Here is a 21792-nt window from a genome sequence, read left to right as displayed (position 1 = left end):
TGTTACAGTAACCCATTCCAGAAGTGCCAGCCTAGGACACCCAGAAAGAAGATATCCAAGATGGCTGCACCACAGGTTACTTAAGCCCATTAGAAACTACAGAGAGATTCCCGAGATTTGGTCTAGAGGACCAGAAAAACAGGTTCCAGTCAGGATAAAAAAAAAAATAAAAAAAAATAAAAAAAAAAAAAAAAAAATCAGCAGGTACAGTGAGGGAAAAAAAAAAAAAAATAATAATAAAAAAAAAGTATGACCCCCCCCCCCCCCCCCCCCGATGATTTTGTACATTTGCCCACTGACAAATGATGAGTCTATAATTTTAATGGTAGGTTTATCTTAACGTAAGAGACACAACAACAAAAAAAAAAAAAATCCAGAAAAACACATTTCCAAAAAGTTATAAATTGAGTTACATTTTAATGAGTGAAATAAGCATTTGATCCCTTCAGAAAACATGACTTAGTACTTGGTGGAGAAACCTTTGTTGGCAATCACAGAGGTCAAACATTTCTTGTAGTTGGCCACCAGGTTTGCACACATCTCAGGAGGGATTTTGTCCCACTCCTCTTTGCAGTCTCTCAAGGTCATTAAGGTTTGAAGGCTGATGTTTGGTAACTTGAACTTACAGCACCCTCCACATATTTTCTATGGGATTAAGGTCTGGAGACTGGCTAGGCCACTCTAGGACTATCTTCTTCTTGTGCCACTCCTTTCTTGCCTTGGCCATGTGTTTTGGGCCATTGTCATGCTGGAATACTCATCCCTGACCCATTTTTAATGCCCTGGCTGAGGGAAGGAGGTTCTCACCTAAGATTTGACAGTACATGGCACCATCCCTTTGATGCAGTGAAGTTGTCCTATCCACTTAGCAGAAAAACACTCCCAAAAAGCATAATATTTTCACCTCCATGTTTGACGGTGGGGATGGTGTTCTTGGAGTCATAGGCAGCAATTCCTCCCTCCAAACACCGCAAATTGAGTTGATGCCAAAGAGCTTGATTTTGGTCTCATATGACCACAACACTTTCACCCTGTTCTCTTCTGAACCATTCAGATGTTCATTAGCAAACTTCAGACGTGCCTGTACATGTGCTTTCTTGAGCAGAGTGACCTTGTGAATGCTGCAGAATTTCAGTCCTTCATGGCGTAGTGTATTACCAATTGTTTTCTTGGGGACTATGATTTCGGCTGCCTTGAGATCAGACAAGATTCTCCCGTGTAGTTCTGGGCTGATTCCGCAATGTTCTTATGATCGCTGAAATGCCACTAGGTGAGATCGTGCATGGACCCCAGACAAGGGAGATTGACAGTTATTTTGTGTTTCTTCCATTTGCACATAATCGCACCAAGTGTTGTCACCCTCTCACCAAGCTGCTTGGCGATGGTCTTGTAGCCCATTCCAGCCTTGTGTAGGTCTACAATCTTGTCCCCGACATCCTTGGCCAGCTCTTTGGTCTTGGCCATGGTGGAGAGATTGGAATCCGATTGATTGCTTCTGTGGACAGGTGTCTTTTACACAGGTAACAAGCTGAGATTAGGAGCACTTCCTTTTTTTTTTAAAGTGCTCCTAATTTCAGCTTGTTACCTGTATAGAAGACACCTGAAAGCCATAAATCATGCTAATTGATAGGGGATCAAATACTTAATTCACTCATTAAACTGCAAATCAATTTATAAACTTTTTTTAAATGCGTTTTTCTAAATATTTTTGTTTTTCTGTCTTTCACTGTTAAAATGAAACCTACCATTAAAATTATAGACCGATCATTTACTTTTCAGTTGGCAATCGTACAAAATCGGCAAAGGATCAAATACTTTTGTTCACCTCACTGTAATGCAACTGGTCTGAAGATATGAAGAAAAAGTTACTTAGAAAGTATATGTGAATATATAATATTTATTAAGGAAAAAAAAAAAAAAATACATGCAGGGGGAATTGAGAGTTGAGCTTTAGGTCTTAACAGTGGTAGATTAAAAAAAATAAAAATAAAAAAAAATAAAAGCCATGAATGATTCCAAAATCAAGATCTTTAATATGGCATGTAAACTCAAAAAAACAACCGGACAATTAACATGACATTTGCAAAGGGAAAAAAAAAAAAAAAAAAAAAGTTAAGAGCAAGTATAGTAGAAATGGCCCTTTTTTTTACCCACTTGATCCCACTTCAAAATTTCAGGATTACCTGGACCATTTTCAGCAGTGAAATGTTCTTTTTTTCCCCCCCAGGTACAATAAATATAATCTACAAAACTGGAGCAGCAGATTGGCAAACTAGGGGATCTTTAATGACAAGTAGGCTCAACACGTGTTCCACAGACTGATAACACCAGTGTGGATTGAAATCCAAATCCTGGTAATACGGGATGTTCCGTTAAACAATGAATTTGAGAATAATATACAGAACTGTCCTTGACCTGCTTATAGCTCAGATATAGAAAACGACCAAAGAAATTTCATGATCCGAGACAAACAGCATAACATGTGCTACATCCACATGAGGCAGATGTTTGTTGCTCGTTAAAGTGCTGCTCCTTTATGCCATATCTTAGAACGTAAAGTATAACTAAAAGGCAAAACTTTTTTTTCCTGTTTTGGACCGAGTGGAGTGGGATTAGAATCCCTGCCAGGTCTTTATTACTGTATGTGCCTCTGTTAAGGCAATTCAAACAATTTGTCCTATTCACCATATTCAAAATGATGGGTTGTCCCCAGAAAGGTAAGAGGGGAAATTTTACAATGGCGACACTAGTTCTGGTGACCTTGGGACTTCCTTAATTTGCAAGGATTTCCCCTCACTTCCTGTTTTGGCTATGGGACAGGAAGTGAAGAGAATTCCCCCCAACAGGATGCAGATGGCAAAAAATAAAAAAGGTACAGGCGTTCTAATCCTCCCTTACTCTATCCAAAATAATAAAAAAAAAAAAAATTGCCTACAGTTCTACTTTAAAAGTAAGAGAGAAACAATCCACAGTAAAGATTATTACCCATCATTCCAAATGGTCAGCACCAGCCCTTGACATACCCATTCTTTCAGCAGTGGCAATGCAGCTTATCATCCAGTGATAAACATTAGCGCCAACTGTAAACAGTTGTAGTCTCTACCTCATAAAATATGCAAAATTGTCACGTTCGTTTTTGGCACAATGGATATTCTAAATGAGTCCACAGGCACAACTGAACAAAACAGGTAAAGGATGCTATTTACAAATTTTAGGATTTCACTGTCCTACCTTACATTATCACGTTTATGAGAAAGGCAGTGTTACACTTGAAGTGGTAAAAAGCTTTTGATTGAATATCAGAGACTATAAAAATCAGACGACTGAGCTCAGACTGATAAAACTGAGTCGCAGATAAAGATAAGGATTGGGCATGACCTTCAAGCAGCTGCTAGTTACATGGAGGTAGCGACATGGAATTCTGATATATGCAAAAAACATGACCCGTTCAAAGCGGTAACAGATATCCTAAGAACCAACAATTGCCCAATATCAGCAGCTCCTAACACTCAAACTCTGAAGAATATTCCAAATAGGTCAGAATTTGTTGATGACCACAACTGTCTTCCAGCTGTCAGTGGACCCAAGCCCTGGTATACGATGAGAAGTGTGTGTATATATTTATTTAAAAAAAAATATTAATAATATATGGATCGGCTTTTAGAATGCCATGTAGCTATAAAAGAGAACGGTAGTTACCATGTGTTATAACTTATTGCTATTACAAACACAAGATTTCATATTCTAATTTTAAATGGGAAAGAGCAAAAAAGTGTTAGATTTGATAACACATGGTCAAAACGTGAAAAGCAAACAGTATAAATATAAATAAAAATGGATCATGTAATTGTTTAATTCAACTAAATGTACACTTTTGGCCAATGAAACAAAGGGGGAACTAAGGGGAAAACAAAATGTAAAATAGGTCTTGGTCGACGTTTTCAGTTTTTCTTTTTTTTTTTTTATCCAGACTTGCATTTCTTGATGAAAGTCAATCAAGATAAAGGCAAGGGACAGTCAACTGCTGATTTCATTAGCACTGGCAAGACGTCAAAAGATTCTGCGAAGACGAGAGTATTCTTCAAACGCTTCATGTTTAGGGCTTGTGGGACATCTGAAAGTTCATATTTTGTTTCCAGAACAGATCTTGCTATAATGAGGGACGATGTTTATACCACTCAACAAATTCATCAAGAAGAACTGGCCCTGAAAGGATTTAGACAGATACAGATTAGATACATATACCGTAGTACTTTTTTTGTTAAACTTTTTGCAATCACAAAATCTGGTTAAAAACTATAGCAAAAAATAAATAAAAAAATAATACTAAATGTCGTATTGTTGGCCACAGTAACCATTTGTTTTTTTAAACTGATGGCTGGAATAAATTATATATATATATATATATATATATATATATATATATATATATATTATATATATATATATATATATGAAAGTCTTTACATACAAGTGAGGGAAAAAAGTATTTGAACGCCTGACGATTTTGTACGTTTGCCCACTGACAAAAATGTCTTATCGATTTTAATGGTAGGTTTATTTTAACAGTGAGAGACAGAACAAAAAAATCCAGAAAAACGCATTTCAAATAAGTTATAAATTGATTTCCAGTATGAGTGAAATAAGTATTTGACCCCTCAATAAACATGACTTAGTACTTGGTGGCAAAACCCTTGTTGGCAATCACAGAGGTCAGACGTTTCTTGTAGTTGGCCACCAGGTTTGCACACATGTCAGGAGGGACTTTGTTCCACACTTCTTTGCAGATACTCTCCAAGTCATTAAGGTTTTGAGATGGATGTTTGGTAACTCGAACCTTCAGCTCCCTCCACAAATTTTCCATGGTATTAAGGTCTGGAGACTGGCTAGGCTACTCCAGGAACTTAATGTGCTTTTTCTTGAGCAACTCCTTTCTGTGTTTTGGGTCATTGTCATGCTGGAATACCCATCCACAACCCATTTTCAATGCCCTGAGTGAGGGAAGGAGGTTCTCACCCAAGATTTGATGGTGCATGGCCCCGTTCATTGTCCCTTTGATACGGTGAAGTTGTACTGTCCACTTAGCAAAAAAACACCCCCAAAGCATAATGTTTCCACCTCCATGTTTGACGGTGGGGATGGTGTTCTTGGGGTCATAGGCAACATTTCTCCTCCTCCAAACGCGCAAGTTGAGCTGATGCCAAAGAGCAAGATTTTGGTCTCATCTGACCACAACCCTTTCACCCAGTTCTCCTCTGAATCATTCAGATGTTCATTAGCAAACTTCAGACAGGCCTGTACATGTGCTTTATTGAGCAGGGGGACCTTGTAGGCACTTCAGGATTCCAAACCTTCACAAGGTAGTGTGTTACCAATTGTTTTCTTGGCGACTATGGTCCCAGCTGCCTTAAGATCATTGACAAGATTCTTCCATGCAGTTCTAGGCTAATTGCTCACCATTCTCATGATCATTGAAACTCCACAAAATTAGATCTTGCATGGAGCCCCAGACCGAGGGAGACTGACAGTTATTTTGCGTTTCTTCCATTTGCGAATAATCACACCAACTGTTGTCACCCTCTCACCAAGCTGCTTGGCGATGGTCTTGTAGCCCATTCCAGCCTTGTGTAGGTCTACAATGTTGTCCATAACATCCTTGGACAGCTCTCTGGTCTTGGTGAAGAAATTTGAATCTGACTGATTTCTTCTGTGGACAGGTGTTTTTTATATAGGTAACAAGCTGAGATTAGGAGCACTTCCTTTAAGAGAGTGCTCCCCATCTCAGCACGTTATCTGTATAGAAGACATTTGGGAGCCAGAAATCTTGCTGATTGATAGGGGGATCCAATACTTATTTCACGCATTAGCTACTTAAGGACCAGCTGCCAACGTTATACATCGCTACTTTGACGTTAAATACCGTTGTTATGGCAGCAACTATTTAAAAAAATTATGGACTGTCCTCTAAGATAAAAGTGGTCTCAGCAGCAGACAGTCACCACAAGATCACTTTTATAGGGGCGGGAGATGGACCGCCGCACACCGGTCATCTCCGTCGCTTGCTGGAGCTGTCGGTAGAGGCGGAGCCGATCACGTCCACTCCCCTCACTGCCTGGAAGTTGAGTGTGGGAAAGATGGCCCCCGCTGTCACCTCCTCCATGCTCACTAACCAGCTAAACACAATGAGGGTGGGATATTACATGTACACTGATGGAGGCTTCACCTCCCTCTTATTCTAAGACAGAGGCTGCAGGGGCATATCCACCCACACCATGTTATTTTCAAAAAAAATATCAAAAGATTAGGATTTCAAATATATATTTGTATGACATTAGTTGTCATCTTTACTCTGCTCCAAATGCTGTTTTTTTTTTTTTGTTTTTTTACATCTGACCAGCAGCAGAGGACTAAAAGCTCCTCCTGTTTACGTTTCCCTGCAAACAGGCTGGGAGAGAGCTGGGTCATGCAACAGCTGTATATCGATTAGGAAAAAAAATAAAAAGTACATTTTTTAATTAAAATTACCGTGCCATCATCCACATACAGAAATAGAAGGGACAACGTAAAATAAACCGTGTGTTAAATACAGTGCATCTGGAAAGTGTTCACAGCGCTTCACTTTTTTCACATTTTATGTTACAGCCTTATATTATAAAAAATATTTTATATACACACACACACACACACACACACACACACACACACGTACATAAGCATTCACAGCCTTTTCTCAATACAGTACTTTGTTGAAGCACCTTTAATTGGGGCCAAAGCAAAGTATTTTTGAGTATGATACTACAAGCTTGGCACACCTATTTTTAGACAGTTTCTCCCAATCTTCTTTGCAGGACTTCAAGATCCATCAGGTTGGATGGGGAGCGTCAGTGCACAGCAATTTTAAGATCTCTCCAGAGATGTTCAATCGGGTTGAAGTCTGGGCTCTGGCTGGGCCACTCAGGGACAACGAGCTGTTCCGTAGCCGCTCCTTTGTCATCTTGGCTGTGTGCTTAGGGTCATTGTCCTGTTGGAAGATGAACCTTGGCCCCAGTCTAGGCAGGTTTTTATGAAGGATGTCTCTCTCTGCACATTGCTGCATTCATCTTTCCCTCAATCCTGACTAGTGTCCCAGTTTCTTTCACTGAAAAAACATAGCCACAGCATGATGCTGCCTCCGCCTCCATGCTTCACTGTACGGATGGTGTTGGCCAGGTGATGAGCAGCGCCTGGTTTCCTCCAGACATGATGCTCGCCATTCAGGCCAAAGAGTTCAATCTTTGTTTCATCAGACCAGAGAATTTTGATTCTCATGGTCTGCAAGTCCTTCAGGTGCCTTTTAGCAAACTCCAGGTGGGCTGTCATGTGCGTTTTACGGTGAAGGGGCTTCCGTCTGGCCACTCTACCATACAGGCCTGATTGGTGTAGAGCTGCAGAGATGGTTGTTCTTCTGAACGGTTCTCCTCTCTCCACAGAGAAACGCTTGAGCTCTGCCAGAGTGACCATCGGTTCTTGGTCACCTCCCTGACAATGACCCTTCTCTCTAGGAAGAATCCTGGTTGTTCAAAACTTCTTCCATTTACGGATGATAGAGGCCACTGTGCTCATTGGGACCTTCAATGCTGCAGACATTTTTCGGTACCGTTCCCCAGATCTGTGCCTCGATACAATCCTGTCTCGGAGGTCTACAGACCATTCCTTAGACGTCATGGCTTGGTTTGTGCGCCAACATGCACTGTTAACAGTGGGACCTTATACAGACAGGTGTATGCCTTTCCAAATCATGTCCAAACAACTGAATTTACCACAGGTGGACGCTAATCAAGTTGTAGAAACATCTCAAGGATGATCAGTGGAAACAGGAGGCACCAGAGCTCAATTGTGAGTGTCACGGCAAAGGCTGTGAATACTTTTGTACATGGATTTTTTTTTTTTTTTTTTTATAAATTTGGAAAGATTTCAAAGAAACTTCTTTCACCTTGTCACTATGGGATATTTTTTGCAGAATGATGAGGAAAATAATGAATTTAATACATTTTGAAATAGGGCTGTAACATAACAATGTGGAAAAAGTGAAGCCATGTAAATACTTTACGAATGCACTGTATGCTCATTTAGTACTTGTTAAAACTTACATAAAAAGTGGGGAAAGGTAACAAAAAAAAAAAAAAAAAAAAAAAAAAAAAAAAGGAAGGAGTACCCATGTAAAAATGTGAAATCATATTAATTTCCACATTTTATGTAAATTATTTCTAGTCTACTCCTATTAATCTGAATGACACTGTTGTTTGTTAACTTACTTTGTGAAGATCCCCACACATTTACCTCCTTGAATTCTGTGACACGTATTCACTATGCCCAGTCGATAGGCACTGCTGTGTCACAGAATTCACAAAGCCTGTCTTTTGAACTAGAGGTGCTGAGAGGAAGAGTTTCAGGAAGCGGAGTCAGTACAGGAATCACTGCAAGGTACCATGGGATATGTAGTCCTTAGAGATTGAATGTAAACAGGAAAAGGGGAATGCATGAATGTAGGAGGTTGTGGAAAGAGATGGCCTAGTAGACAGAGAACTCACAACATGAAAGGAGATTTTTTTTTGTAAGCTTATAATGGATTGTCAAAAATACCTATTTGTATTGTTGCTATTACAATGCTGATATTATAAAGTGAAAGTGTATATCATGACCAAAGATGTCCTTTAATATTATGTTAAAAAGAAAATTTTGAACAATCTTCAAAAAACAACCTGCAGGCATATTATTAAGGAAAAAAAAAAAGGAAGAATTGCTCAGTAGATTTTCTAAGTATAATTTTCATAAAAGACGCATTACTAGCTTTTCCATCAGACCCAGGGGGTAAACCCTGTGTATGCTATGTTACACAGGATTGATAACCTCCTCCATGTCATAAGACAGTGTTCAGGCCCAAAACTGTTTGTGTAGACCGAAATTCTTCATCCTGGGAGGTGGTCATATGCTACTCCATTATCCAGATTCACCGGCTTGTTAAGGGCACCGAAAGAGTAATATGAAGGAAATGCTATATACAGTTGAAATATATATTTTTTGTCTACAGACCCCTGTTAAAAGATATATAAATGTATGTGTACCAAAAGACACAAACACACAGCGCTACTACAGTGATAATTCAATGCTATACTTAGTGCTATATATACACATGCAATAAAATTCAGATTCATAATAAATGTCCCATAAATCAATATCAATCTTGATCGTAGTGCACCAGTGTTATTATAAAAATAGACAAAAAGATAAATAATAGCAGAACTTGTTCCACCTTTAAATGTGACCTACAAAATATACACCTCAATTGAACAACAAATTTAAATATTTTAGGCGGAGAGAAATAAAAATAAAATCATATGGTTGCATAAGTGTGCACACCCTTAAACTAATACTTTGTTGACGCACCTTTTGATTTTATTACAGCACTCAGTTTTTTTGGGTATGAGTATCAGCATGGCACATCTTGACTTGGCAATATTTGCCCACTCTTTGCAAAAACACTCCAAATCTGGCAGATTGCGAGGGCATCTCCTGTGAACAGCACTCTTCAGATCACCCCACAGATTTTCAATCGGCTTCAGGTCTGGCCTCTGGCTGGGCCATGACAAAACTTGAATCTTCTTCTGGTGAAGCCATTACTTTGTTGATTTGGATGTATGCTTTGGGTCATTGTCATGCTGAAAGAGGAAGTTCCCCTTCATGTTCAGCTTTCTAGCAGAAGCCTGAAGGTTTTGTGCCAATATTGACTGGTATTTGGTACTGGTCATAATTCCCTCTACCATGATTAAGGCAGCTGTTGCAGCTGAAGAAAAAAACAGTCCCAAAGCATGATGCTGCCACCACCATGCTTCACGGTGGGTATGGTGTTCTTTTGGTGATTTGAAGTGCTGTTTTTGCGCCAAACATATCTTTTGGAATAAATGGCCAAAAAGTTCAACCTTGGTTTCATCCGAACATAAAATACATTTACCCATATGATTTTGGGAGGCTTCAGATGTGTTTTTGCAAAATTTAGCCGGGGGGTTTGATGTTATTCTTCATAAGAAAAGGCTTCCGTCTTGCTACCCTACCCCATAGCCCAGACATATGAAGAATACAGGATATTGTTGTCACATATACCACACAGCCAGTACTTGCCAGATATTCCTGCAGATCCTTTAATGTTGCTGTAGGCCTCCTGGCAGTCTCCCTGACCAGTTATCTTCCCATCTTTTCATCACACTTATGCAGCCACATTATTATTTTTTTTTTACTTTTACACCCTAAAAGATTTTAGTTTGTTTTTTAATTGAGTTGTACAGTTATAGGTCACATTAAAAAGGTGGAAAAAGTTCGGAAAGGATTTATCTTTGTCTAATTTATTTACATTACAAAAACCTGACATTTTAACAGGGGTGTGTAGACTTTTAAATGCACTTTATATGGGTCAGGGGTGGGCTTTGAAGAGACTGTCCCTTTGCCCTGAATAGGAGACATGACAGTCACTTTAATACCCTAATTTTGTTTTCTAACCTATGTCCCCACCTCCTGCCAACCAGGTATAACAAAAAAGTGTAAAGGTCAGAGCTGAAGTGAAAATTATCTGCTTATGCTTAGTTGAGGAAAATAATTATACTCGAAGAATGTGGCCCTATCGTCCACGTTTGCATTGCACACACTAAACGTGAAATCAATTGGGAATATCCAACTACTGGAGCCCCAGAAGCCAGGATTGTCAGTCATTCAAATAACAGCCTTGGGTGAGGCAAGGTACAGGAGTCCAATTATTGTAAATTTACAGCAAGCAACATCACCTAAAATTTCTACTTAAAGTTTTTTTTTTTTGTTTTTTTTTACCACTTTAACTGCCGTTTGTATTATCCATCCCCATAGACAAAAAAAGCAAAACAAAAAATATAAAATAAACTGATCATTACTTACAGGCACCATCTTCATCATAGTTACTAAGGTCGGCATTAACGGTCCGGCTGAATTCTAATACATTATACCACTGGTCTTTGTTCATTACTCTGTATTTTGACTGCTGTTAAAACAAGACAAAACCTCATCTTAGCACGTGTTATTTACAGATTCTACAATGCTTGTATACATGAAAACGTAGAAAGAAAAAAAAAAAAAAAAAAAAAAAAAAAAAAAACACAAACAAAAAAAAAGAACTGCTCGTTATAAATGAATGCACCATAACCCCTTCTGGACCGCCCCACACAGATATACTGCAGCAGGGTGGCCCTCCTGCAAGAAATCACATACCTGTACTTGATTCCGTGCACTGGGCCTGGGGCTTGTGTTGGTGGCGGCCCGCTGTGATTGGACACAGCAAGAGACAATTATCTGGTCCGGTGGACCCGATGTTTGTTAGCACCCCGCAATCCTTCTCAATGAGAGGGGAAGGTAGAGATCCATGTTAATATGTTAATGCTTAGCAGAAATCTTCCCCTAGTAAATGCACCCCCCCCCCTTTTTTTTTAGAAAGCACTCCTAGGTACACCTTTAACCTCTTTGATCGCCCCTGGTGTTAACCCCTTCCCTGACAGTTTTTTTTTTTTTAGCACTGATCACTGTATTGGTGTCACTGGTCCCCAATATGCGTCACTGTCAGATTTGTCTGCCACAGTCCCACAAAAAGATTACTAATTAATAATAATAATTCGCCACCATTGCTAGTAAAAACAATAATAAAAAAAAAAAAATAAACATTAAAAATTCCATAAATATATCCCATAGTTTGTAGACGCTATAACTTTTGCGCAATCCAATCAACATACACTTACTGGGATTTTTCTTTTTAACCAAAAACATGTAGCAGAATACACATTGGCCTAAAATGACGACAACGTTTGATTTTTCAAAAAAAAATTTATTGGGCTTTATTGCATAAAGTTAAAAAGGTTTTTTTTTTTGTTTGTTTTTTTGTTTATAGCGCAAAAAAAACAAACAAACGCAGAGGTGATTAAATATCACCAATAGAAAGCTCTATCTGTGGGAAAAAAAAAAAAAAAAGGGACATATTTTATTTGAGTAGAGTGTTGCATGACCGTGCAATTGTCAGTTAAAATAACGCAGTGCTGTATCGCAAAAAATGGCCTGGTCCTGAAAGGGGGGGCAGGTAAAACTTCCAGGACTGAAGAGGTTAAAGCTGAGATAATAGAAGGACAGAAATTATTGCAGGTCTATTTTTATCAATGTTTAAACATATTATTTTGAATGCCAAGAATGTGTTAAGTACCTACATTCGACTCAACATTGACCCCCTGCAATCTACTAATAGTGGAGCTAAAACTGGGAATGTATAAGGTGTGCTGTATGAAACATTATGATATGCAGAGTGCGCCAAGTGATGAGAGAGATAATCAGTCTCCTGCTCTTTAAAGCTAAACTCCAGGTATTATCTTAATTACAGAAATAGATTTTATCCAAGCTGGACCATGTACATACACATATTTCATTCCTGAGGGACCACTGTGGTAGCTGACAATCATTGCTGTAATTGGTGCTACTGCAATGATCGCTAATTTAAAAAGGTCCTGTGCCGATTGGCTGGCCCACTGCATACTGAACACAGGGGGTTGCTCGCTCAGCACCGCTGCCATTCACAGAACTCCTTGCATTTCTTTCAATGGCAATTCTCTCCTCTCCACCTCATCCAATCAAAAAGCCTTGTATTAATTAAAATGTGTATAACATATGAATACTTACTTAGATATATGTATTCCTGCTACAGTCTGCCAGCATAACAGAAATAATGGTGTCATCTGCCAAGCTGTGTAAATGCCAAAAATAAGTGAACTGAAACAAATCCTTAGGCAAGTAAAACCGGTCCGTTTTATGCATTTCCTCTGTGTATTTAGCCTGAAGTTCAGATTTAAAGTGGAGTTCTACCCATTTAAAAATCAGCAGCTACAAAAAGTGTAGCATTCTAACTGTGGTTGGGCATGTACTGCGCATGTGCGAGCCACTCTGGGAATGGCCGGGCAATCTTCTGGGACCTGTTATGTGTCCCCGAAGATGGGGGGTGAACTTCCTTTCCCGCGCCGCGGACCAAGAGGAGGAAGTGTGAAATTGGTGCTCCCCCCCCCCCAATGTGGCATGTCAGGGGGTCACCATCACTCAATGTTCCATTTTTGTGTGGAACTCTGCTTTAAAGTGGAACTTCGGTCAGAAAAATAAGATTTTTTGTACTCTCTGTAAAATCCTTTTCTCTGTAATTCACCGACCGACACAGCTCCTCTCTTAGCCATTGGGTTGTTATGCCCACCACTAGGAAAATACTAGGCATTACTTGTTATTTAACACTCAGAACTCTTCAGTTCCGCCCAGGAGGTGGTCCCTTGGGCGCCTGCCATGCAGTCATCAGTACATCAACAAGCAGTATAACGTGAAAATAGAAAAAAAAAAAAAAAAAAAAAAGGAGGGGCGGGTGCTGTCGGTCGGTGAATTACAGAGAAAAGGATTTACGGCGGGTACAAAAAAAATCCTATTTTCTCTTATATTCACAACCAACACAGCTCCTTTCTTAGCCATTCGGACGTCCCCAAGCAGTGCCAAATAGGGGGTGGGAAAACAGCATAGAAACTTCATCCACCATGGCAAGTGGGAACTAGTGAAACTTTACCCACAAAAAAACAAAAACAAAGTGTGTGGACAAATACACCACAAAACCAGGGTACCCTCAAAACAGGAGTGACTACCCACAACCACACCAAAAACTGAGGAATGTGATGCAATAACTTAACGGTACTGCATTTTTAATAAAAAATAAAAAAATAAAAAAAAACACAGGAAAAAAGAAAATATATTGCATATTCAATTGCAACTATACGGCCGCCTGCAAAACTTTGCGGTCAAAACAGGCATCAGCCGATGCACTGACGTCTACCTTGTAGAACTTGGTAAACGTGTGGACAGATGACCAGGTCGCCGCTTTACACACCTGAGCGACAGACGCTTGTCGGAAGGCCGAAGACATTCCGATTGCCCTTGTAGAGTGGCCCGTGACCGGAAGAGTCCCTTCAAGGCTTAGGCTTGCACTACAATCTGTCTGATCCACCTGGAAATGGTGGCCAACGAGACCGCCATGCCTTTCTTTGGACCAGCCACCGAAACAGTGAGTCTGACTTCCTAAAAGGGAGCAGTGGCAGACAAATACACCTTCAGAGCCTGAACCACGTCCAAAGCATGAAGGGCCACTTCCTTAGGGTGTTTTGGCTTAGGACACAGAGATGGTAACACAATGTCCTCATTGATATGAAAAGCCGAGACCGCTTTCGGCAGAAGAGACGGTTGCGGACGCAACACCACTTTATCCTTGTGGATAACCAGATAAGGCGACTTGTAGGACAAGGCCGCCAGTTCCGAAACCCTCCTGGCTGATGTGATGGCCACTAGAAAGACCACTTTCTGGGAAAGAGTCAACAGGGGAATCTCCCTGATATTTTCAAATGGCGGTTTTTGAAGCGCCGATAACACCAGGTTCAGAGACTACATGTCGCACCCCCTGAAAAGGGTACTCAATAATGAGTGAGATGCCAGGGGTCATTGGGGGGTGCTGGGGAAGACAGCTAAACCTGATATTTGCCCCTTAATGGTGCTCAACGCCAGTCTCTGGTCTACTCCTTGCTGAAGAAACAGCAGGATCCTGGATATAGAAAAGGAGCGCGGATGCCATCCTTTCTCCTCATACATGGAGATGTAAGCCTTCCAGGTACGATGATATATCTTCCGAGAAGAGAAGATTTCCATGCCCTCAACATAGTTGGGATCACCGAGTCCGACAGACCCCGGTTCCTCAACACCTGGCTCTCAACAACCTTGCTGTTAAAGCCAGCGATGGTAAAGCAGGATGGAGAATCTGACCCTGAGACAGAAGGTCCTCTTGTAACGGCAGTCACCATGGGGCGTCTGCCACCTGGCATACTAGATATGCGTACCAGGGTCGCTGAGGCCAATCTGGGGTGACCAGAATCCCTGGGATCCCCTCGACTTTCACTCTGCAGAGCAGACGTGGTAACAGTTTCAGTGGAGGAAAAGCGTAGATCAGCTGGTACTGATCCCATGGAGCCACCAGCCCGTCTGACGTGTCTGCCCACGGATCTCGTCCTTGACACAAATCTCGGCACCTTCCGATTGAGACGGGAGGCCAGAAGATCCACATCTGGTGTGCCCCACCTCAGTCACTGTAGCCTGAATACCTCCGGATGCAACGCCCATTCTCCTGGATCCAGCATCTGACGACTCGGATAGTCCGCCAGCCAGTTCTCCACTCCCAGGATGTAAATGGCCGACAAGGCCGGTACGTGTCACTCTGCCCACCGAAGTATGTGAGCGACCTCACGTTTGGCGGCTGAGCTTCTTGTTCCTCCTTGGTGATTGACGCATGCCACAGCCATGGTGTTGTCTGACTGGATCCTGAGGACGCCCCTGTAGTCTCTTTGACCAAGTGGAGAGACACAGCCTGATTGCTCTTAGCTTGAGCAGATTGATCGGCAACTTGGATTCTTCCACCGACCAGAGGCCCTGAGCCAATTGAACACCCACATCACTCCACCCCTGCCTGATAGGCTGGCATGCGTGGTGATCACTGTCCACTTCAGAGGTAGGAACGACTTCCCGGACTGAATTACCAGGGACCTCAGCCACCAGTTCAGGGAATCTCTGACTGACTGGCTCACCTGGATCTGTCGATCCAGGGACAACTGAGATTTGTCCCATTTTGTCAAAATCTCCTTCTGCGGCACTCTGGTGTGGAACTGAGCATATGGTACTGCCTCGAAGGAGGCTACCATGAGTCCTAGGACTCACATGCAGAAGCAGAGCGACGACCACTTGTGGTTTATCAGCAGTTTTACCGCGGATCTGAGAGTCTGCAGTTTGTCTGAAGGGAGAAAAACTCTTGTTTCCCTGGAGTCCAGCAGCAAGCCCAGGTCCTCCAGATGCCGGGTCGGTACAATCACTGACTTCTTTAGGTTCAACAGTCATCCAAATTCTTGCAGGGTCTGTATGGTGATCGCCACATCCTCCTCTAATTCTGAGGTGTAAGATGCCCTCAGGAGGAGACCGCCTAGGTATCCCACGATCGTGATCCCACTTTGCCGCAGCAACGCTAAAACTGGAGTCAATACCTTGGTAAAGACTCGGGGGGCTGATGCCAGACCAAAGGAAGAGCCGCAAACTGGTAGTGGGCTTCCCGACTGCAAATCGCAAAAACTTTTGATGCCGAAGGCATATGGGTATGTGCAGGTACGCATCCTGGATGTCTAGGGACACCAGGGAGTCCCCTTGATGGAGTGCAGCGACTACTGAGCGAACCGATTCCATTCTGAACCTCTGCACTTTCACAAAGCGTTTGAGGGCTTTTAGGTCCAAGATTTGACGTACCCCTTCCTTCTTGGGAACTACAAACAGATTGGAGTAGAATCCCTGGAAGCGTTCCGATTCCGGAACCGGTACAATCACACCGCAAAACAGCAGGTCCCTTACTGCCCCCAAGAGGGCCTCCCGGTGAACCGGGGATATGGGTATGCTGGAGGGGAAGAATCTGTTTTTGCAGCCAAGAGAGAAACTATCTTGTAGCCTGAAGAAATCAGATCACAGACCCATTGGTCAGACAGTCGAGAGGACCACCGGGCTGCACCCTTTTGCCCACGTGCCGCCTCCATATTGGCAACGAACGAATTGAGGACTGCCGTCAGGGTGTCCAGGGGCACTGCGCAGTCCACAGGCGACCCGGCTGCAATTGCCTGGATTTCGGGGGAAGAAACACCAGTTTATGAAGCCATGCTGACCCTACATTGCCACCCGAAGGGGACTTAGGACAGTGACAGTCCCCCCCTCTTTACTGCTGCTGGCTGAGGGGCTCTTTCCCACAGGACTCACCACCCTAAGGGGTTCTACTACTCAGCAGGTAGTGCCTGTAGTCTCTGTTGGCTCCCAGGTGCAGAGGAAACAGTGCTGTGTCGGTGGAAGCAGCTACAAATGGCGCTGAAACCGCTCTGAAGTGTGCTCAGGCTTCAATAAAATGGCCGTCCAGCACAAGGACATAAAACACAGGGAAAATGGCCATCAGAGCACATGCTGCCGCTAGAGAACACTGAAAATCGTGTTCAGGCTTCAAGAAAATGGCTGCCGGTGTCCTGTAAAGGGACAACCACACGGATAATGGCCGCTGAAGCCCAAGAGAGCATGCTTTCCCTTGCCCACACTTAAGATGGCCGCCGAATGCAAGATCCATGAGGGACAGGGAGAAACAATGCCGGTGAGTACCGCGCAGCACATGACACCAGCATAGCCTCACAGACACCTCCAGGGACATGAAAAACAGGACCCAAGAAATAAATATTGGGTCTATTGATTGGTTTGCGCAAAAGTTATAGGATCTACAAAATAGGGGATAGATTTAAGGTATATATTTTTATTTTACTAGTAATGGCGGTGATCAGTGATTTTTAGTGGGACTGACATTGCTGTGGACCGATGGGACACTTTTTTGGGACCAGTGACATTTATACAGTGATCAGTGATATAAAAGTGCACCGATTACTGTATAAAGGACACTGGTTAACACTAGTGGTGATCAAGGGGTTAAATTTGTTCACTGGGAAGGGCTTCTAACTGTGGGGGGGATGGGACTGACTGGAGGAGGAGAGAGATCGCTGTTCCTGATCACTAGGAACAGCAGATCTCTCTCCACCCCCCTGTCAGAACGGGGGTGTCTGTTTACATTGACAGATCTCTGTTCTGGCTCTGGAGAGAACGCGGGTGGCTGGCAGACATCATGGCCTCCTGCCACGCGCATCGGTTCCGGCGCCATGCGCGCCCACTGTATCTATTGCACGACCGACGTACAGCTATGGCGATTCGCGCAATAGAGACCACCTGCGGCTGTGGTTGGAAGTGGTTATAAAACAAAGAATATTTTTTCTTTATATTAAGTAGCAGAAACAGCAAGCTGGGTTCTCTTACCTCCAAGTACTGGTAGAACACAGAAAATAACGGCCATGTTCTTCCGAGTAAAAGTGCCAACATAGTTTTTGCAGTATCTAGGTCCAGACTCCGCTGGACTTTGTCCTATTATAAAAATACAAAAAAATTCTAGTTACTCCAGTTCATACATTTTCTATTTACAGAAAGTTTTAAGATGAATCCCCTGGGGCAAACTAGTACATGAAATTAAAGGACGTGATAGGACTTGACTATTTTACATGTACAGAGTCTATTGGTTACATATTGGCGATACTTAAAGCGGATTATAACAAATGGTTACAATTTGCAGGAAATGGTAGCCTCTACATTACAGAAAAAGCAGCAAAATCAGAGAGACCCCTCTTTTGTCGCAAGTAAGAAACAAATCTCCTAATTGAGAGCTCAGCAGAAAAGACACGACCACAAGCATATCGCACTGCACATACATAAATGGACAATGGCCTCAATCAGCCAGAAGAAGATTCTCAAGCGATATTTGGGTTATGTATCCAAATATTACATGCAATATTAAAGAGCTCAATTCACTATATTGAGCTATATTTAACAAAAAGTGTTGGATTAGTAGTGGTCAAGTCTAAAGCCCCATACACACGGTCGGACTTGTACAAACTTTTCCGTGGACTTTTGTACAAAGTGTGTTGTCCACAAGTTTGTATTGCATACACACGGTCGGACTTTTTGACAACAAACACGAACGTGGTGACGTCACAACGTACGGACGCCACTTCAAAAGAGGACGTTCAATGACTCCAGCGCCACCTTTGGTCAACTTCTGTATTGTAGTCTGATCGTTTGCAATGGTTCTGAGCATGCATGTTTGTACCTTGTACAAAAGTCCGATGCTTTTGCATACACACGGTCGGACTTTGCTCCATCGGACTTCTGTTGTCAAAAAGTTTGTCCGTTCGCAGAGCCAACAAAAGTCCGATGAAAACAGAAAAAGTTTGTCCGATGGAGCGTACACACAGTCGGATGTTGCTCCAAAACAGCTAATTTGCATGTTTGTTGTCAAAAAGTCCGACCGTGTGTACGGGCCTTTAGAATGAGCTTAAGCGTGTTCACATGGTCTGCGTGCAGAGCCCGCCAGGAAGTCAGTGCAGCGTTGCGTTAATCAAAGGCAGCGAGACATTGCCCGATCTCTGCAGCCGTGCATCGGGGCAAGGTCTCACTGCCTGTGATTAGTGTAGGACTGCGCCAACTTCCTGGCAGGCTCTGCATGTGGACCTTGCGAACACGCCTGAGCTCATCCTTAGTCAAGTCCAATGAGGTGCATGGCATGTTGTGGACTTAACTCTTTAATTTACAGTTTACATATTTTCTGTGGAAGCATAACTATCACTATGCTCCTGCTTCTCTGATCTCAGATCCTAAGACTGTAGAGTAGAATGCAGCTGCTGCGCTATCCCTTCAAACAGAGCACTTTGTATTAAGTGAACTCATTCACAGAATACAAAGTCTTCTGTGAATGAAAAGCAGAAGTGGGGAGCAGTCAGAGATGCCGTGTGTGAGAACACCCCGTCACTCCTGTCGGAGCCCCAAGAGTGTAGGGATAGCTGCTCCCGCAGCTCTGTAATCTGGTCAGTAAATTAAAATGTATATTAAAGAAATGAGTCCGCAAGGTGGCATGCACGCTATTGGACTTAACTCATAGTATGCAAACACATTTTACAAAGTGGATGAATTCCGCTTTAATCTTGAGTCATTTTGTAGATGGCCGCTGAAGTAATGTTATCAACGGAAGAGTTTGGTATCAATTTATTGATGTTTTGAGATGGTTAAGGAGAACTGATCAGTCATATTTACCAGTCTCTTGTTTTAATTTTCTAGTCTGCCATAACAATTAACAGGCACACAAACACACTGGAAAATAGTAAGCCCTCAAAAAAACTAAAACCTTCTTTACTAAAAGTACAGATTTCTACTGCCCCATGTTCTACCTTCATATTATTTAATAGTAAAAAAAAATAAAAAAATAAAAAATAAAAAAAACAACTCTCAGCTGCCAGTGACCAATCTGCATCCCAAATGCAAGCTGACTCAATTGGGAAACTTCTTATATTACATACTGTCAGCCTTGCAGGCTGAGGCCATTCTCATGGTGTGAAAAAAAACTAAGCAGCGAATGAAACTCGTCATGGCTCAAATTCCTTTAAAAAAAAGATAAGTATTTTGTATGTGGACTGGCACTGTCTGCCAAAAGACAACTTGATATGTACTTACCCTTGCAAAATCAAAAGCATATCTGTAAATATTCTTAAAGGCAGTGTTATCGTTGAGTTGCGCCCGAAGATAGTCAAATTTACCCTGTAACTTCTCTGTGCAGTCACATCTTAAACACAAGCATGAAACACAGATTAACATCACAGAGAAATCCAGTTGTCTTTTGCTGCAGAGGCTCCAACACAGGATGAAGAAGCAGTTATAGTTGAACTATGGGTATAATCAAACTACATTATATGATGGGGAATGTCACTAGCATTAACACAGCAGTTTTAGTACCTGTTGACCTGTCCTGCCAGCAGATCCACCAATTCTCAATTTCCTTTAACAAGGTGACAGTGCAACAGAAAAGTCCTAGATGCACGTATAGTTTTAGATTATTTTTATGTAAGTAAATAAAAGCAGTTTAGAGCAAATGATTTGAAAAAAAAGGGCTTAAAACCACATAAATAAAAAGGCAAAAGAAAAAAAGATTGCACATCTCATGAGAAAGATTTAACGAGGAAGTAAAACTCCCCTTGTGTGTTTGTACCTATAGGTAAGCCTTAAAGAGGAAGTAAACCCTGATGAGTTTACTTCCTCTTTCGTTCCCTGCAAAGGCAAAGCATAATGGACTACTATGCATTGCATAGTAGCCGATTATGTGTTACTTACCTGACACAGGAGCCAGCGAAGTCACCGCTGTCCCCTGTAGTCCGACGCATCCATCTTCTCGGTGGGTCTCGCAGTTCCGCCGCTGGTCGTTCGGCGAAGCCGCGATGACATCACTCCCGCGCATGCGCACGGGAGCCGAAACGTGCGGCATTGCGCAGCATCTTCGTTATCGAGGATGCCACGATCAGTGAGCCTGCGCGCCGTAGACAGCGGTGCCTGTCTTCGGGCAAATATCTCCTAAACCATATAGGTTTGGGAGATATTTCTTGGACCTACGGGTAAGCCTTAATCTAGGCTTACCTGTAGGTCAAAGTGGTTTGTAAGGGTTTACAACCACTTTAATATGGGCTTTCCTATAGGTACTGTAAATATCTCCTAAACTTGCAACATTTAGGAGATGTTTACTGTATACTGTGCCCATTACATCATCGGCACATGCGCTCTGAAGGAATGGCCGCCCGTACCGTTTCTTCAGGGCCTGTACCGTGCTCCCACACGCATGCACGGGAGTGACCTCGCGGCCTCCAGCCAAGCACAGTGCTGGAGCCCGTGAACCCAGAACAAACACCAGAGAAGAGGTCGGCCATGTCAGCGGGGTGCTGGTGCCGCTGCAGGGCATCGCTCTAAGGTATTTCATAATGTGCTAGTATGCGATGTATACTAGCTCATTATGCCTTTGTCTTAGCGTTTTTTTTTTTTTTTTAATCTGGGTTTACAACCCCTTAAATAAGGAAAACCAATATTACACTCACAAACAATAAGAGAGGGGGTGCAGTTGGAAGCAGGGTGCTGGAGCGGATGTTAAGTCTGTGCAAGGGATGTCTGACTCCTAGTCTTTGACACAGGCTGGGGAGAAGTGATAGCTGCTGCTAGAGATACACTGCAGGAAAAGATAACAGGAGCCGCCAGGGTCCAGGA

The 21792-nt window shown here is 42.3% G+C and overlaps 1 protein-coding gene across 1 annotated transcript in view; it reads right to left on the bottom strand.

The window, feature by feature from the left end:
• Nucleotides 1–3606: 3606 nt before the first annotated feature.
• Nucleotides 3607–21792, bottom strand: part of DCUN1D5 (defective in cullin neddylation 1 domain containing 5) — a 44739-nt gene continuing 26553 nt past the window's right edge. The window contains exons 6-9 of the mRNA XM_077484360.1: nucleotides 20221–20329; nucleotides 17980–18084; nucleotides 10942–11044; nucleotides 3607–4206 (exon numbers count right to left, since the gene is read on the bottom strand). Of these exons, the coding sequence (XP_077340486.1) occupies nucleotides 4151–4206; nucleotides 10942–11044; nucleotides 17980–18084; nucleotides 20221–20329 (373 nt within the window). The 3' untranslated portion in view covers nucleotides 3607–4150. The remainder of the gene's footprint in view (nucleotides 4207–10941; nucleotides 11045–17979; nucleotides 18085–20220; nucleotides 20330–21792) is intronic.

This window comes from Lithobates pipiens, unplaced genomic scaffold, assembly GCF_037356315.1.
Source record: "Lithobates pipiens isolate NorthernLeopardFrog02 unplaced genomic scaffold, aLitPip1_a1.2 Scaffold_16, whole genome shotgun sequence".
NCBI classification, from domain to species: Eukaryota; Metazoa; Chordata; class Amphibia; order Anura; family Ranidae; genus Lithobates; species Lithobates pipiens.
The sequence above is the reverse complement of the archived record's forward strand: the minus strand, read 5'-3'. Positions and strand labels throughout refer to the sequence as shown.